This window comes from Podarcis vaucheri (assembly GCF_965113315.1).
Source record: "Podarcis vaucheri genome assembly, chromosome: 2".
Taxonomy (NCBI): Eukaryota; Metazoa; Chordata; class Lepidosauria; order Squamata; family Lacertidae; genus Podarcis; species Podarcis vaucheri.
The window spans coordinates 66051134-66070820 of record NC_138760.1 but is presented as its reverse complement, the minus strand read 5'-3'; the positions used below and the strand labels follow the sequence as shown (position 1 = coordinate 66070820).

The following is a 19687-nucleotide window of genomic DNA, read 5'->3' as shown; positions in this document are numbered from 1 at the left end:
TGCTGGGATTGCAAAGTCCAGGACATTTAAGCATATGAATACATTTCAAAAGCAAACACGTCGCACTTAATCCGTTCTCCTAGCGTTTTGATACATGAAAATGACGTTTCCACTGCTGTGCGGAGTGGGGCAACTAGCTGTGTGTGTCGAGTGCTTCATTCATGCTTAACGTCATTTCACCTCAGAGCGGAAAAACAAAATTATGTGGAAGCCTGACATCAGCCATGCGATCATTTGCTGGTTTGTCTTCTTCATCTAACAGTATTATACTAGGGAAACGGCCTTCCATATGTGTCACCCTATGTGAATATTGGATCCGCTCACTTTCGCCCAGGCAGGTGACGTTACCTCAAAGCACAAACCCCTCCCCCCCCCTCTGCCGCCCAGTCACCGAGGAAGGCGCTTGTCGCTCCTTACCTTATATAGTGGCCTTTAACACCCGCCTCCGAAAGACTGGTTGGCCGACCCTCGAAGAATGTCGGCGTGGATTGGCCGCGGCGGCTGCCTGTCATTGCGCTCGGGGCCTGGTGCGGCCTGTGAGGGACCGAGGGAGGCCATTGCGGCTGGAGCGTCTCCGAGAGCTCGGTCAGGAATCGAAGCGGCAGAGTGGCTCCCCCGAGGGCTTCCGAGGAGGTGAGGCGGGCGCCGGAGCGGGCATGCTTGGGGCCGGGCGAGCTGTGGGTGCGGCCGAGGGATACCAGCGGGGCTGGCGCCGGGAGGAGGCGCCGGGGGTTGTGGGTGGGTGCGGGGAGCGTGGCGGCGGCGACCCCCGCAGACGGCTGCGTGATGACTTCAGCCCCCCTCCCCCACCCGGAGCTGCGGCTGGAAAGTTTCCCCGCCACCTTGGCAGCCCCCCTTCCTCCTCCTCCTGCCCCTGGCGAGGGGGCGGCGGAGGCTCCCGCTTTAGGCCCCGGCCGGGTTCAGCCCCCCCCCTGTTCCCACCCCGCCAGCGCCCCCCGTTCCCACGGCTCGTTTTCGTCTCCTGAGCAGCCGCCCGGGGAAAAGCGGTCTGGTGCCGCCCGGGGAGGGCGTCTCTCAGGGGTGGCGAAACACGCAGGAGGTCCTTCCCGCCCCGCTCCCGTGGCATCTCCTCGCCTGACAGCATTGGGCTGACCCGGCTTGGCTGGTACCTGCGCCTTCCTCGCCTCCCTCCTGCTGCTCACCCCCTTCTGCTGCCGCAGTGATTCTCGTCCTTTGCGGTTTGTGAGCAGGAGATGCCAGGGATGGACCAGCTTCTTCGTGCTCTGACGCAGGGGTCGGACTGGAGGGTCCCGGTGGTGGTGGTGGTTTGTTATGAGCTGCCACCCTCTCCAAACACTGGCCTGGGAGCAAATCCCATTGATTACTTTTACTAAGCAGGCCCGCATAGGATTGCGTTGATGGAAAACCAAGCCCCCCAAGAGCACATTGGTCCTGCCCTTGCTAAGCTTTCAGATGGGCGTTTTGCAACAGTCCTGGTACACATTTTCAATGCCAGAACAGAGCTATCTAATCTGTGCTATGGAAGGTGGAGGTTAACAACCCAGCTCTGCACGTTTACTTGGAAGCAGAAGCCATTGATTTCTGTAGGATGTACTTTCAAGGAAATGTGTTTTGGATTTCTGCCCAAGCTTTCTTTGAATATCCCCTGTCCCATCTCGAAGGCGCAGTAAACTGTTCTATTCTTAAATTATTGCCAAAGGAGAGAGGGGGATCAACAATTCAAGCAGCAGTTATTGTTTAATGTAATTGAATAGCACATATAGGTTGCCACTAGTGCTCCTCTTGATGTCATACTTCTCTGGATAAGAATGACTGTGCTTTAAAATTAGTATGGTGTACTGTCCGCTTGTCAAATTGTTGAGTTTGAGTTGTGTTGGATTGTGTAATTATACCCCTCACATAGAGAAATTACCTTTTAAGAGAAGTCTGCTTGTTAGATCACTTTTCCATTTCATGTGCCAACACATAACTGAAATTATTAAGAATACGAGGCACTACACTTCTGTAAAACAAGAAAATCCTTAATAAATAAATAAAAAAATAAAAAGAATGCTAGCTAAAAGTTGCCTTCTAACTTACATGATACTTGTTGGTAGCTTATTTTGTTAAGAGCATTTTTTTGGTCACATATAGGGAACATGTTTTTCTTCTGCTTCTTTTTTTACTATTGCCCTTTATACATCCCTTCTTACATTTGAAAGTGCATTATTACCGACCTTGTATTCATGTTCTTGTGAGAAGGGTCTCTGTTTAGTCTTTTTTTAATAGAAAGGGAAGGTGATTCTGGGGTATTTTTTACTTGTTCAGAATCAGGGATATTCAAATCCAATACATTTTCTGTTAGATATATATTGGAGATAGTTTTAATGTGAAATATTGTTTTGGTACTGTGATATGTTAAACATATACTGAGTTCCTCTGAAAGTAGGTAGGATGTAAGTTTTAAAAATAAATGTCCATAGTACAGTCTAAGCAGCTGATATACACGGTAGAACTGCTCCTCTAACCTAAGAACATAAGATCAAACTAGAGGCCTGTCTCGTTCAGCATTTTATTCTCCCAGAAGTCAACCAGATGCCTATGAGAAGCTTACAAGAAGGATATGAGCACATTAGCACTCTCTTACTTGTGACCCCAAACAAAAGATATTCAGAGGCATACTGCCTCTGATACTGGAGGTAATGTCATGATCATATCTAGGAGCCGTTGCTCACCTCCCTGAATTTGTCTAAATACTTCTTAAAGCCATCCAAATTGATGGCCATCACTACATCTTGTGATAACATTTCTCACAGTTTAACTATGTGCTATCCTGTTTGTACATCACACTAAGCAAAATCATTGCTTAGCCCAAATGTGTGAGTGTGCAGACTTTTAAAGAGGAGGTTGAAGCTGCTGTATTCCTCACTGGTCATTCAACTGCTGTGCTAAGCTAAGCCTTGGTCATCCTCCAGACTCATGGTTTATTTCTCCCAATCAAATCTTGAGCTGTTAATCGCAGGACAAACATTGGTTACTGCTCATGGTTAGTGTGCAGAGAACTAAAGCATGAGCCTAGGTTCACATGACACACTAAGCCAAGCCATACTTTAACTCAACATAGCAGCAGATTGACTAGAGAGGGGCAAAGTGGCTGTAATGTCTTGAGAGTCCACACACTCGTGCAATCATGCTAAGCCATAGATTAGCATAGTGTGGCATTTGTACCAGATCAATTAATTGCTTTTCTCTTTTGACTTTCCCAACATTTAGCTTCATTTGATGAAATTTTTCTAAGAACTATGAGATGTGCAACTCTGTCTTATGCAAATTCACTCAGAAGTCCCACTGAGTTCACTGAGAATTACACTGAAGTGTGCATAGGATTGAAGCCATTTTGTTTGTTAATGTTTAGTTTAGAGCCACTTCGTAAGTTATGTTTATACACAAGCACAGTGGTACCTCTGGTTACGAACTTAATTTGTTCTGGAGGTCCGTTCTTAACCTGGAACCATTCTTAACCCGAGGTACCACTTTAGCTAATGGAACCTCCCACTGCCGCCGCGTGATTTCTGTTCTCATCCTGAGGTAAAGTTCTTAACCCGAGGTACTACTTCCCGGTTAGCAGAGTCTGTAACCCGAAGTGTTTGTAAGCCAAGGTTTTTGTAACCCGAGATACCACTGTACTGAACATGGATAATAATATTTTGTGTTGTTGCTTTCCAGTATATTAATCACGGCAAAATTACAAATGATAATTTATAAATGGGTTGCATGTTATTCCTATAGACAGAAGTCGATTTCATCTAAGCGAAACATAATTAATAAGGTAGCCCTTACTTTAGAGTGCCTGTAAAACCACAGCCTATGGAACTGCTAATATATCTGTGGCAAATAACCACACTCTTTTTCTGTACATGCAGTTATGAAGACAAAATGTACATCATGTTTCAGGGAGTAGTAGAATTAAACTGATGAATTCTAAACTGGAGCATATATACAGTAAATCAGATTTATTCAGGCATTTAAATATTTTTTGGAAAGTGTTGCTATCCAATTTCCTAGCCACACTGACAATGTGCATTAAATAAATCTGAATTGGGTAATATTGGAAGCCCCTATGTGCAGATTTTCATCATGTGCAAAACATTTTACAGTGACTAAAGTTAATTTTTTAAACTATCTAAAATCTAATTCACTTCAGAAAATTTCAGTTGCATTATGAGTTTTTATTTCCCCCGCAATATAAGCCCTTTTAGTGTTATTGCAGGGATGCATCAAGGTGCCCAATACCCTAGTATTTCCTCAGCCATCAAATGAAAGACTCTTTGTACCTACAGCTATATGTGTGAAAGCTGTGTTGATATAGATAGTTGTTCTGTTTGCAAAGATGGTAGCAGGTGAAGCTACTTGATGCACCCCCATTCCTGTAATGCGCAATGCAGGAGCAATAATGCCTGAATAGGGCAATGGTAAGATATATATTTGTTGCATTTAATTATTCTAGATGACAGAAAAGGCTTTCAAATATGTACAGGAAGTTACAACAGAGTAAATGGCGGGAGAGGGGAGAATGAGGAAGGAAAACAAAAGAAAAAATAAGAGTATTGTGCCACCTTTAAGACTAATATTTGTATGATACAAACTTTTGTTCACTAGAACCTACATCAGCATACAGAAAATGCCTATATAAGACCAGAAAAGCAGCTAGCCAGAAATCGTGTTTTACTAAGAGGCTAATAGAAAAAGAAAAAGGCTTCTATCAGGTGGATTGGCAGAGGAGAAGGAGGACTCTCAACACTTCCTTTGCCAGGTCTCTGTGCTGGGCAAGGTGAAAGGACTTGCATTCCTTGGTAGCCAGAAGAAAACAAGGTGAGCTGGAGAAGGAGGAAGGATGGAGTGACCCTTCTCTCTTTTGCTTACCTCCCTGTATGAAATTCCCTGCCCATGCCTGCATGAAAATTCTGCTTGCCTGTGGTAGCCAGACAAGACAGAATGATAAGTTTCACTTTTTAAAGATCTGTTTTTTCACTCTTATAATCTCCCCATATGCTATCAGATTCTTTCTCAGTACTTCTACAGCTGCCTATGTCAGTTTTAGACACTAGGGCCAAATTCAACTAACGTGATGTCCTACTGGCACACTAACCGCAAATTTGTTCTGTAGGGTCAGGAACAGCCCCCCCCCTTGAACTGTGGGTGGGTGGAGGAGAGGGGGGTTGTTGTTCTGGCAAGCAGAAATGCTTGTGCTGACGGAAGGATCGGAAGAGGAAGGCATTGAATTCCTCCCGCAGAAATTACTTTGACATGCATGAGACATTTTGGGCCCACCTATTAACAGATGGAGGAAAGGAAAAGATAAGGTGGCAAGCATGGTCTTGGGCAGTATTCTGTCTCAGTCAGCTGGTGGATGAATGATTCTCCATGTCAAAATGTTACCATCACATAGAAAACTAGATTTGGTGAGAAGTGTTCAACTCTAGTCTTCTCCTTGATATGCTAGTTTTCTTTGTGCAGAATGAAGAGCTTTTAGTCATTTATGTCTGCTTCTGCAGCTTGGAATGATCAGAGATGAGTGTCCTTGCCACCTCTGACTGATGTGACAAACTCTTCCTCCTGAGCTTGGAGCTGGGGGGGGCAACTCTCCCTACAGTTGCAGCATGCTTTGGAGACATAATGTGAATATTATCTCTCCTGTATCCAGCTCCAAGTTTGAGGGGACTGTTGAGCCTCATTTGTATTGTTCTGTGTTTTGGGGCTCTCCAAACACCTTGGAAGCACAACATGGTGAGTTCCAGCCCCCTCCTGAACTTGGATCTGGGGGCTGGGGTTTGTTCCTTGTCATGGGCTGTATTTTGTAGGTGTTCTGGGCACCTCAGAAGTTCAGTGCTACATCAGAGCAAGACTTGTTAACCACTGCAAATGGAACAGCCCAGAAAACTTAATATCAGACACACTGCTTATGATAACTATGCCACCATTTTGTAAATATTCCGTGTTTAATAAAGTACAATGCATCTGTTGGCCTTTTGGCCAAATCTTCATCAGAGAAGGGTTGAACAACAGTTGCGGAGACTGAATGACCACCCCAGCAAAGGGGAAGTACTTTGTAATGTGCATAAATGTGATTCCTCTTTCTCTTTCCTTCACCAGTTTGTTTAACTTGGTGGTCTTCTACAGTGGAATCTATGCTTAAAACAGTGGTGTTCCATCCTGCTTGCAGATACCTAGCCCTTGAAGATAATAAAGAAGTCTGGATAAATCCCTAGACTCAGAAGTAAGCCCCAATGGGATTTATTAATGGGCAAAATAGGATTTCAGCTTTAAGTATACAGTTAATATGAAGACTGGTGCAGCTTTGTAAAAGCTTGAGATTATCCCCAGGTTACTACCAAAGCATAGCCTTTGGTAACTGCCAGTGTGTGCTGTAACTTCCAGTCAAGTAGGCAGTAAATGATGTGTGGGTAAGATGCTGGCACTGGGTTGAAAGTGTTATGAGTGTTTATTGCTGCTGGTTGTACTGGTGTGTGTGTGTGCAGGGTACACCACTAAGATCTGACTGTTTAAATTATAATGCCCAGTTTTTGCACTGGCTCTGTATTTAGTGAGCTTTTTTGTCTGTCTTTTCTATTCTATATTGCATGTATTCTGCAATGAAATTCTAACAAGAACCTTTGGTAGCAGTTGTCATTTTATATTCCACTGTGCCTTATTAGTTGTACTTTTTATTGACACTCTTTTTTTGCATTAGCAGTTTGTGTGACTCTTTTGGTGATCCAGAGCAGATAAGGAATGTTAGATATGTGCCTGGCTGACTGTATTGCGGAAAGAAGGGATCAACAGAATCCCAGGCAGGGTAATATTGACTCCCTGGAATACACTGGGGGAGGGATGATGTTAGGGAAAGTAGGCAGCAGGCACTTGACCACACACACGTACCTGTCAATAGAACCTAGGTAGTCATGCCAACCCTCCTAGCTTGAAGTGCTATTGCTGAATGCCAGGTAGGTGTATAATAAAACATCTTAAGGTGCTAACCAGGTATGCATTACATAGAGCTGGGTGAGCCTGACTGTCCTAGCCTGACCGTCCCAGTAATCCAGTGTCCTTGGGTACCAGGGTCAAGGGAATGCACCTAGTGTTGGGTCATGGATACAGAACAGGGATCCTCACCCCACTGCCCAACAGCTTCCTTGGCAGAGCTAGCTGAAACCATCTTAGTGGTGATGCTGGGCACCCAGCTCTGTATGTCCATACCATCAGAACCACATGTAGCTGGATCAGTGCTGAACTGGTGCCTAGAAGTGATAATAGGCTGGATGAGGATCAACAAGCTGAAGCTGAATTTTGGCAAGACAGAGGTACTGCTAGTGAGTTGTTCTCTGGTCTGGGAAATGTTTTGGGTTTTGTTTTTTTTTAAGAAGAAAGAAAAAGGCGATCATTGGACTACTTTGAAAATACAAATTTCCTTCCCCCTGAAAAAGGTGGATTTTCAAAGGATATAAAATCCACACATCACCACGATGAGACTGACCCTTTTTTTATATGCATTAAACCTGCAGAGGAAATAGATTGATATGTCTGTCCCTACAAATGGCTACCTCTTTGGTGTTTCTGTTCACTTAGACTTATGCTTGATTTGATTAACATGATCTAAGTCAGAGGTTTGTGTTGTTGCTGTGGTGTTTATTGTGCCTATTTATTAAACCTTCATTTTTACATTTGCAGTTTTTTTTAATTATGATAATTATTTTGGCTGATGGATTGTTTTTATTTATTTCTGTATAAACTGCTTTGTGAGTTTGTATGGTGAAAAATGGTCTACAAATGTTGGAAACAAGTAACGTAAATAAAATGGGGACTTCAAAGTTTTTATACTTCCTGAGACCTCAGTGTAACAATATGTTGACAGCTAATTTAAGCAAATTCTGTTATATCTATTGTACAGTGCTTTACAAGTCCGTGTATAAAAATCAGTGATTTTTATGGGAGTTTTATTAATCCCAGATTTAAGGACACTCCCTCAGTTCCGAGGAAAGGTTCTGTTACACAAAGTGAACACTCTTCCCCAATTCCTGGAATATAGCGAGTAGCCAGGAGAGCCAGCTGTCCTCAATATTGTGATGCTTCTCCACAGTGTGGTGTTAGTGGCAGCTGTTCTCTTTCTTTTCCCTCAACTTGGAGCTAGAATTTAAGACTAGGTGTGGCAGGTAGCCTCCATATCATTACTGCAGAGACTGAGCACGGACTAGTACTCTTTCTTTCCTACCAGAGAGGGAATAGTCAGTCATTATGTGGGACGCCGGTGGCGCTGCGGGTTAAACCACAGAGCCTAGGACTTGCCGATCAGAAGGTCAGTGGTTCAAATCCGCGCAACGGGGTGAGCTCCCGTTGTTCGGTCCCAGCTCCTGCCAACCTAGCAGTTCAAAAGCACGTCAAAGTGCAAGTAGATAAATACGGTATGTACCGCTCCAGCGGGAAGGTAAACGGCGTTTCCGTGTGCTGCTCTAGTTCGCCAGAAGTGGCTTAGTCATGCTGGCCACATGACCCAGAAGCTCCCTCGACCAACAAAGCGAGATGAGAGCCACAACCCCAGAATCGACCACACCACAACTGGACCTAATGGTCAGGGGTCTCTTTACCTTTACCTTTATGTGGGTGAGGTTTTTAATGAATGGGGTTGGATTAATTGATCCTCTTTTTGTTTCTCTTGAATTATTTGTTGTTGTTGTTGTTGTTCTCCATCCTCATCCCACCTGACTCTGGAGAAGGACCAAAAAAAAAGAAAAAAAAGAAATCAGCATCCAGGTCTAGTATATTTGCCTGGCTTGGCAAATAGCACAGCTAGGCTATGTAAACACCACAGTTTAAAGTGGATTAGATGCTCCCCATGTGTGCAAGTTCTTTGCATCTTCACATGGTATTGTCCTTATCCAAGTGGGAACCTCCACTTCCCCACTTTAATAAAAAAAAACATTTATTCAGAAGTTACAATACAGTACAGTTACAGTACAGTAATTTCAAGCCTGCATTCATGCTACAATTGCTACCTAGTGTATGTAGTGATTTTAAAGCAACTTTGCAATGGTTTGAAGGGGAAAATATCTATAGCATGCTGAAGCCTGGGCCACACAGGTATTCTGCAAGATTGATTAACTGATTTAATGTAATTCATAAAATTTATGCACAACTTGAGTGTTTAAAAAAAACCCTCAAAGCAGTTTATGAAGAGAATAAAGCAATATAATTATCAATAAAAGCAATAAAAAACAACTTTAAAACTTTCAAAAAATAAAATCGGTAATAAACTAAAAACAGATTAAAGCATATATGTCTGAGTAGGCTTATATATACAAAAATGTTTTGGTTCTTAGGGTACTTAATGGTTTTTTTTAAAAGACATATGGGCTGCAATTTCAAAAGCAGTGTGAGCCTTGTCACCCCACCTTTTTGAAGCTGATGCCCTGCCTCCAATATATTCAGCTGCTTCTAGTAAGCATCTATCGTCTGAAGGAGAGCTGAAATACACTTGTTTGGCTTTGAGCACCTTTTTCTTTGAACTTGGTGTGCTTTGTGTGGCTCACAGACCATATGTTGCCCACCTGAAGATTGGAGGTTATGTTTTACTTTTTACACCTAGACATGAAAGGACTTGCTTTTACTGAATGTGCCCAGTTCTGAGCAGAGAAACATCTATGTTGGCTAGGGTATATATATGTGTGTATTATGCACACAGATGTAAACACTCAGAAACTGACTTATTGGTATCTATGCCTGGCAATGGAAACTAAGTGTATATCACTGTCAAAAATACATTTTTCCAGTTCTGTAGTGGAATGTAATAAAACGATTTTGAACATTTCAACAGAGAGGTTTTACTTGTTTAAATTGTATTTTGAATAAATAGTGAAATGTAATCTAACCTCTTTAGTGAGGCTGTTTTTTTTAATTAAACTTGTAAATATTTTCCATTTTGGTTCCTTTCTATAGTATAAGCCAACTAGATTAAATGTAATATTTAATAAACACTAATCAAATTTACCAAAAAAATTGGTCATATGTATTAATGATTTATAAGAGAGGCTGATTTGACATCAGATTAAAGTTTTGAAGTTTCAATCTCCTATTCCTTTCTTACTTTCTTTTTCAGGCAAACCACAGTTTACCTGCAGATCCAACTATGCTAACTGTGGTTTGTCTTTCCTTCCACACCAGAACTTTAAACCCACCAATTCTGCATTGGAGGGCAAGCACAATCCATAACCTGCCAATTTGGATGTTGCAGCAAACTATAGCTGGCTTTGACCTGATAACCATACCATGGTTTGCTATGTGTGAACCAGCTGCAAACGCATAATCAATTGGAAATGTGAGTTACCGATACTTCGTTGCATGTTCTTTTTTTCTCCGTACCCTATAACGTTTCTTGAATAGTGCGTTGAATCCAGTTCATATTAATGATACTTCACATAATATCAACATATTGGTGGAGGAAGGGGAAGAAGTGATGATGATGATGATGATGGGACCAGAAAGGCTAAAGAAGGAAAGTTTAACACAAATATTTCCATGAAATTCAGATATGACAGGAGTATTTTGAGGTGGTATACAGTTGGGCAGGTTTCTTGAAGTCATCTAGGCCAGTGTTTCCCAACCTTGGGCCTCCAGCTGTTTTTGGACTACAACTCCTATCATCCCTAGCTAGCAAGACCAGTGGTCAGGGATGATGGGAATTGTAGTTCAAAAACAGCTGGAGGCCCAAGGTTGGGAAACACTGATCTAGGCCTTATTGCCAACTTAAAACATTGTTTTGACATAGTATAGTCTGGTGGTGTTCACCAGCTTCTGCAATTAATTTTATTTTCCAGTCCTTCTGTATTATGCATGTTGTGGATATATAATTAACTTGAAACACTGTCAAGTTTCTTGAGATGTTTGTTCACATAAATGCAGTCTCTCGTGTAATTCACATTAACATTAGATATAGCTTGTCATCTTATTTTTAAAAGCCGTTTAAAGCTCCTGCTGCCTGGATTTGTTTTGAAATTTTGCTGCACATTCCCCTAGCAGGCAGTGAAATTTCTGTAGTTGGCAGAGTGGTCCAAACAAAACAGTCTGTTTGGCTGAGGATAACTTCTTTTTTGTTTTCTTCTAGTGCTGTAACCTAATTCTCTCCTCCCCACACAGATACTTATTAGTATTTTACAATATTTGTCATATTCCAGCAAGCACAATCTAGGAGTTCAAACATTTTCTGCTCACCAAACGTCCCACCAAGGACTACAAAACAACTGCTGTGGAAGCAAAAATCTCTCTACCTCCTGCATCTGAACCAGGGTGTGGGAAGGAAGATGTGTGTTCACACATCTCTTACAACATGAAAGCACTGGCAAACAGATCAGTCCTGCCTGAACTGACTGTGCTGATCATCTTCTTAGTCTTCTGCACAAAAATGTATCTGGATTTGGGACCGTTGGTAATAATAATGTAGGAGTGCAAACAAACATCATACATGACATTGTTTGACTTAACATATTTACTGAAAAGTAAGTCCCATTAAATTAAATGGGCCTTATACTCCCAGATACGTGCGTTCAAAACTGAAGAATTGTGGGTTAAGAATTTCATTCAAAAAATGTACAATTTGATAGCAGAGGTGGCTGACATTGGTTTGCGGCTCTTTTGAGGGCTATATGCCAACCTGAGCCAATTTAACTCATGCACACAAGCTTGCACATGCATGCAAACTCACGCAGGACACACAAACTCAGAAGGAGGAGGAATAGACTTAGTTCAGGGAGTTGGACTTGATGACCCTTGGGATTCCTTCAAACTTTACAATTCTCTGAAATAAGTACAGTGGTACCTCAGGTTACATACACTTCAGGTTACAGACTCCGCTAACCCAGAAATAGTACCTCGGGTTAAGAACTTTGCTTTAGGATGAGAACAGAAATCGTGTTCCGGCGGCATGGCGGCAGCAGAAGGCCCCATTAGCTAAAGTGGTGCTTCAGGTTAAGAACAGTTTCACGTTAAGAACGGACCTCCAGAACGAATTAAGTACTTAACCCAAGGTACCACTGTACTGAACATAAGTGAAGTGGGGACAGGCAACACACACATAAACAAAGAAAGAGAGGACAGACAGTGACATAAACTTAGCAGTGTATTTGCTGTCTTGGACAGCTTTGGTGTATGAGGGTCATCGGTTGCTCCAGTTCTTCCTTGGGGGGGGGGGGCAAAATGTTAAGGATTAATGTTAATGGGTTAATTCTCTATGAATCAGCAGAGATAACTCATTCCCCATCATGCACCTGCAGGCATCTTGTGACTCTTATCTGTGCTAGTGGGCAGATTTGGCAAGTGACTTTGTGTATAAAAGGGCTCAAGGTTACAGCATACTGTGTGGGTCATGGTAGGAGAATTGCTGAAGGCTATCTGTTGGAACTATGGATTCAAGTGAACACTTTTTGAAAAGATCGTCTGAGGAAGAAGTTGGAAAATTGGTGGACTTCAGAAGTTAGAGAACTCTTATCACAGGCATCCCCAAACTCCGCCCTCCAGCTGTTTTGGGACTACAACTCCCATTATCCCTGACCACTGGTTCTGTTAGCTAGGGATGATGGGAGTTGTAGTCCCAAAACAGCTGGAGGGCTGAGTTTGGGGATGCCTGTCTAATCAGCTGCAGGACTTTGAAAGCAACTGACCTTAGGACTTGGCTGTGGACTTTTAACACAACAAGTACTTTGAAGCAAAGAACCCTCTCTGGGCTGAGAGAGAGAATGCTACTTGTAATGTTTGTAAATAGTGTGTGTTCGTATAGTGGTGTATGTCAGTATTAGCCTAGTAAAAACAACTCTCCTAAATGGCTGTTTTCTGCAGTGAGCTTAAACAGCTTAACTGGAGCTTTTTCGGCGCCAATACACAACACCCTGTTGTCTCCTCCTACTTAATAATTGCCATGGGAAGGAGTAAGAAAGCCTCCTATGTTTGAAAAGGCACCCTTCTCTATCTGGTGTGGCACCACTGCTAGAAGATTTTAGATAAGAAATGGAACAGAATGCTTCTTCCTCTGTTCCAAGGCACTTGAAGACATTCTGCCCATGGAACTGACTGGAAAAGAATGATGCTGTGCCAAAAGGAGAAGAGGTAGACTTCTGGGCTCCATGGGGCAGCCACTTGCCTATTGTTGCCTGTTACTTGGGACAGGGCAGGAAACCCACACAGAATACGACATGTGTGCACAGGAAATGCTATCTCCGCTAAGATAGCATTGCACTGATCAGTCATTCTGCTAAAACCACTTTTGGTTCATCCATTATGCTAGTCAAGTCTCTTAAGTTAGTCATCTAAATGCACGTCGTGTGCTTTGTTCTCTTAGTGATTGTCTAAAGAGAAATGCTGTTGGCAGCTTTGGGTACATATTTATAAAAAGTTTCACTTTTTTTGGTTCTCTTTCTACAGATCTTGAAAACTGCCAAATCCTGGGAGGAAAACTACATGACACTACATCATGAGCGAGAGTAAATGTGACAGTCAGTTTTACAGTGTTCAAGTCTCAGACTCGACATTCACTGTACTAAAACGTTACCAACAATTGAAACCTATTGGCTCTGGGGCTCAAGGCATTGTATGGTGAGTAGCTACTTATTGGACAAAACTAGTATAAGCATCAAACTAATTTCACCAAAAGTTTGATCAAGAACTCAAAACAAAGTATTATTATTATTATTAGCCACGCATCTGACTGGTTTGTTCCAGCCACTCTGGGTGGCTTCCAGCAAATGAAAATACAAAACACAGTAAAACATTAAACATTAAAATCTTCCTTATATAGGCGTGCCTTCAGATGTCTTCTGAAAGTGAGGTAGTTTTTTATTTGTTTGACATCTCATGGCACATACCTTAATTCCACACATACATAGAAACAACAGAATCCAAACATTATTTTGAAGTACAGTGCTATTCCGTGATGAAGTTGAAAATGAACAGAACCTTTAAAAAGTCCTGTGTCAGAATAAGAGCTCAAATAAAACAACAAGTTGATTAAATAAATTATGTAGTCTTAACACCTGTTCTAGAGAAGAATTGTCTCTTAGTTTTTCACTGAGATATAAATGCATCTGACTTTTAAGAAATTTCTAACTATACTTTGACTAATGGAACAGGATGAAATGCTTCACGCATGGAGGTGTTAAAATAGGTCTAGTAATGAGATCTGATTTATTTTTGGTTGAATAAAGTAGAACTCGAGAGGGTTTTCATTTGTGCACTTTGCCCTTCACCTAAAACAAGAAGCAGTTTCCTTGGGGTAACTGAGCTTGTCTGTCATATACCCTGACACCCATGGCTCTGATTTTAAAAAGATGCAATTAAGATGTTTCTGTTTTAACTTTTCAGTGCTGCATTTGATACAGTTCTTGGAATAAATGTTGCTGTAAAGAAATTGAGTCGCCCTTTTCAGAACCAAACACATGCAAAACGAGCTTACAGGGAACTTGTGCTTCTAAAATGTGTCAATCACAAAAATGTGAGTAATGTTAATTTATATTAGAAACAAGTAAATGTAAAATAATAATTGGATGAATGTCAGATGAATCAACTGGAACTAAAGCCATTATTCTGTGATTCAAATAATTAAATAATTGAGAGAGAGATCAATTTTTGCTCTGTCCTGTACCTCCTGTAATGAAACACTTAGTTGTTTTAGGACTATTTCCTAATTGCAATATTGAACACTAGTTATTCATAGTTTGTCATTTTTCTTTGAAAAGCTAACTAAATTTGGGTTTTTTCATGCAGGTCTCTTTGTGGTCTTTTTGTTGTCTGTGGTTGGCTTTAGGTAACAGTTCCTCGAATAGGAATGATCTATGGCTTACACCACAGATTGGCAACCAATATTTCTAGAAATGTATTAAAAAACTGTCCAGTATGTTTCTCTTTATGACCATTAAAATGACCCTCGTCCCTTCCAATTCTACGTTTCTATTATTATTAGCAGGCTTATAATGTATATTTAGTAGCATGTATACTTCTGAGTAACCATTATGTTTTTCTTCAAAAAGCAGTAAAAAAACCCCTTATCAATAGGGTATTGATCTCTTTCCACTGAATATTTGAACAGGCAATGTGGAAATGTATTTTCTAGGCCTTCTAGCAAAATAATATATCACTGAGATCCAACTGTGCTACTCCCATAATCTAAGAATTGTCATACTTCAAAACTCTGGTTATTAATTTATCCATGGATTTATTATAAATAAAGCTATTCAATCCATTAAAAAAATATACTTGATTTATCTCATTTATGTTGAAATATTGACTGTCCCTTATGGAACTTGACAAAAAAAAATAGCATTAAGCAAACTGAGGATAGTGAGTTAGTTCTAAAATATTTGTGAATCACTATGTTAATCTCATTTTTCTTGCTACAAAGCTTCAGGTAAAAAGTTATTAAATAATCTGACCTGTATGCTGACATTGCCATGTACTGTTTGATTTTTTTTGCAAATCATTGTGATGGTGATTATAATTCTTTTATTTTGGTTTTACAGATAATTAGTCTATTAAATGTATTCACACCACAGAAGTCACTAGAAGAATTTCAAGATGTGTGAGTTTACTTTATTGTGTTTTCTTGATAAATATCCATTTAAGACCTGGAAGCAGTTGGCCTATAAATGATTTTTAAAATATTTTGTGCTTTTTGGAGAAAAATGCTGAAGCCTTCTTGTAAGCATTGAGACTTATGAACAAAACATGACACTCCCCCCAAGTGTTCATTTCATCATTAGGAGATGGGTTATTGTTTTGTTTTTGTTTTATTATGTGTTCTCATTTTGTATTTTTATGTTGTGAACTGCCCTGTGATCTTTGGATAAAGGAAGGTATCCAAATAAAATAAATAAAATAAAAAATAAATAAATTTTACTGGCCACATAACTGACATTGGGGAGAGGGAGTTGCTTTGTTTATTTTCCTTTGCCGGAAGAGCAGTCAAACCAGTATCCTGACTGAGATGTGAACTAATGTCAGTTGAAGTTTTGCCAGTTAACTTCAGTGGGAGATTTGTACCCAAAGTAATAAAATAATAGATTATTTGAGTCTGGATTGCTAAAAAATATTTCTGCTAAGAAAACAAAATTGTATAATTGCGTCGACTTACTGGGACCGTGCAAACTTGTGGGCTCCTAGACCACCCATGTCTTTTTTATGCTCTCACCCATGTTGAGCTAAGTTAAGGTCTGGCTTAGTTTGTTGTCTGTACCTGAGCTTGTGGTTCGATCTCTCATTGCTAACCACAAGCTGTAGTCAACATTGCTCCTGTAAAAAATACTTTTTTAAATGTTTCAGGTATTTAGTTATGGAACTAATGGATGCTAACTTGTGCCAAGTAATTCATATGGAGTTGGATCATGAAAGAATGTCCTACCTTTTGTACCAGATGCTGTGTGGTATCAAACATCTCCATTCAGCTGGTATCATCCATAGAGTACGTAGTGCTATTACAATTGTATCAATAACTGACTTTCATTAATTAACCTCATTAAGAATATTCAGCTATATTTGAAAGGTTTTTTTTATAATGACATGACAATTAGGACTTGCCATGTTCGATCAGTCCCTTTTATATTCTCATACAAGAGGGAAACAAACGATATCCTGTGGTCGTGAATTCTGAAGCTTAACCGGATTTGTCGTTCAGTGCCCAGAACTGTTGGGTTTCCACTCCTCCCTTTCTACTCTAGCTCATTGCCCTTGCTGAAAAGCCTAGGTTGTCATCCTATGCCCACCTAGCTAGGAGTAAGGCTCATTAAACACAGAGAAACCCAGCTCTGAGTAGCCATGTAAATAGTTGTACTATAACTATATGGTGAATTCTTAATGAGTGGCTGGACATCAGCTTCTGCACAGCAGGAGCCTACACCCATTAGCAAAGCTTCCACACTTGCCTTTTGGGGGCAAGGAGGGATTCTTTAATATTTACTCATATATATTGTGTAGTATTGCTTGCATTAAAACAACTTCTAGGGACTGCTAATCTCAGATGACCCCACCACAGGAAAGATGCATCCTGGTTCCTAGTGAAAAAGGAAGGACAAACTATGGACATTCCAAAGACTAGAAAACAAGACAAAAGCAGGAGAGGGGAAAGCAACAGCTCCTTATGGTTGACTGAAACACTGACTGACGGGAGTAACTAGGCTGGCTCATTTCACAGAAATCACTTAGATGGTACCTGCTTATTTTGCTTCGTAACTTTCTAGGAGTGTGAAAGGCTTACTTTTTATTTTATTCTGAGGAAACTCAAAAGTTTGGGCCCACTGCTTGTGGATGCCAGGTTGGCCACCCCTGTCATATGTTTCTCTCTCTGTGTGTAATTGGCAGAAATTGGTGACCTCTCCTGTCCTATAAAACAGCAGCCAACTGTTGGGTGGGGCAAGAGCTAAGGATAGAGCTCCCACAAACTTAGTTATTCCCTCCTTCCAATAGTAGATGAATTTCACTCTGGAGTCTTTTCCAGCCCCAATGTGTTAACTGGGGGGAGGGGAAAGGTACCAAGACCCCCCATCCCAGAAACTCTTAATCATGCAGATTCTCCCCCACCCCAAACACAGCACCACCCTATATATTTTTAAACATTTAATTGAATGTATTTTCTCTTAGGATTTAAAACCCAGCAATATAGTAGTAAAATCAGATTGTACTCTCAAAATCCTTGACTTTGGACTTGCAAGGACGGCATGTACTAATTTCATGATGACCCCATATGTAGTAACACGATATTACAGAGCACCAGAGGTTATTCTTGGCATGGGATACAAAGAGAATGGTAAGTTGCAGAACAGAATTACGTCTTGTTGGGTACTTGACCAGTTGTTAGATTTTTCTGTTTCTTGAATATATTCTTATCATTTGAGAACTGTGTAGGCTTTCCACCATCAAGCATCATGGGGTAATTGCCTGAGGCAGGGCTGCCAAGTTTTCACAGCCTAAAGAACTAGTTTTACCTTCTTATCTTTTAAAATCTCCCTATGCAAAGAGAGATGCAGTTAGTGAGGTAGTGAGGCACCACTCAGCCACCACCAGCATTAAGCATCTTCTGAGGGAGAGGGTCTCTGAAGCAGGAGGCGCTGCTAGCTAGTCAGCCTCCTTCATCCAACACCACCTCTCAGTATACAGTATGTTGATAAGGCTGTGGAGATTACCTCATCTCCTAACTCACTGGCTACAGTAGCAGAGTTAACTAAACTGATTCTCCAGGTTGCCAATACAGCAATAAAAGGCAATGGTGCATGGTGCTGAGTTCTTCTCTTGGCAGAGCAGAAATGTGTAATGTGTAAGCTCCCTTTTAATGTTGCCTCCCACTATAAAAATTAAACTCCAAAGGCTTATGGAGGTTATACTAAAAAATACGCAGTCAGGAAGGAGACTATGCATATGTAAGGACCTCAATCTAGGAAACACTAGTTCTGTTTAACATTCTTTCAAACCAGGGACTAGCTGGCTATTATTTCAGTTTAAAGAATATGTATAAAATAGTGAATTTTTTGTTTGGGTTATTCTGAATAGCTGCCATGAATGTTTAGTGTGTACTGAAAATGTGTTTGTAGATTTGTAACTTTTGTCCCTATTACACCTAACATTTAATAGTGGATATCTGGTCTGTTGGGTGCATAATGGCAGAAATGGTCCTCCATAAGGTCCTGTTTCCAGGAAGAGATTGTATCCTTTATAAGACTTTCATGGACCACAAATGTGAACAGTTGAAAATAAGACTGAAGCGATTTTTGAGGAATTGCTAGACCTGCCATAATATGGTGGCGTTATATTTTTTAATGCAAAATGTTTCTTCGTCAAAAGTTAAAATTTGCATTTAGATTAAATGTTCTTGTCCATGTTGTTCAACAACACGTTAGCAGTTTCATTTTTTTTTGCATTGTTGTGTTTTTAATGTAAAAATGTTTTTGTTTTCCACTTTAGTTCACGACACTTCATAATTTTGTCATTTCACTTTTACTTTCAGTTGATATCTGGTCAGTTGGTTGCATCATGGGAGAATTGGTGAAAGGTTGTGTGATATTCCAAGGCACTGATCGTATCCTTCCCTAATAATTTTGAATCTTAATCCACATATACCAAAGAGTTATTTCACTCACTTATGGATGAAAAATATGCTAATCCCCTGCCCTCATCTTTTTACTGAATGGATCTGCCACGCATGTTCAGAATTTGTGATATTAACCAAGCACTTAAACTTTTATTCTCTTCTTTTAACTTTGGTGTTTTAACATTAATCATTCTTGTTTGGAATTTCATTTTTTGCAGTTTTAACGGTGCTGCAAATTTCCCTGATGTTATTGGCACTGTTTAAACTGAAAATTCCACAAAATTATTGCTCAAAATTTATTGTTTTCTCTTTTTTTTGCATTTCTCTGCACAATGGAAATAGCCTCACAACAGTGGTTTTGTCTTGTCAGTTCTTATCTTATCCTGTTCTCTTCAAAAGGATAGTGAAGGCATGCAGGTTAGAAAAATATAATTCCGAATGCTTAATTTCATGAGATTTTAACGGTTGATCATGTGTTAACCTAATAACACAATTAAATAGAAGAAGCTTGAATTTTCATTTTCTCAATTTTCTCCCATATATTATTTTATTCTCTAAAGCCTTATGACCAACCTAACACAATTCTTCATGTATGCTGTGTCTCTTTTAAGTTGC

The 19687-nt window shown here is 40.5% G+C and overlaps 1 protein-coding gene across 6 annotated transcripts in view; it reads left to right on the top strand.

Moving 5' to 3' along the window:
• Positions 1–488: 488 nt before the first annotated feature.
• MAPK9 (mitogen-activated protein kinase 9) overlaps positions 489–19687 on the top strand; it is a 38580-nt gene continuing 19381 nt past the window's right edge. For 2 of the 6 annotated variants that reach the window (XM_082211651.1, XM_082211656.1), the window contains exons 1-7: positions 490–633; positions 13426–13596; positions 14362–14491; positions 15516–15574; positions 16315–16453; positions 17629–17794; positions 18989–19060. In XM_082211651.1, coding sequence (XP_082067777.1) covers positions 13475–13596; positions 14362–14491; positions 15516–15574; positions 16315–16453; positions 17629–17794; positions 18989–19060 — 688 coding nt within the window. In that variant the 5' untranslated portion in view covers positions 490–633; positions 13426–13474. Of the gene's footprint in view, positions 634–4620; positions 4834–10176; positions 10331–13425; positions 13597–14361; positions 14492–15515; positions 15575–16314; positions 16454–17628; positions 17795–18615; positions 18688–18988; positions 19061–19687 lie in introns of all 6 variants that reach the window. The other 4 variants (XM_082211652.1, XM_082211655.1, XM_082211654.1 and 1 more) reach the window with 4 other exon arrangements.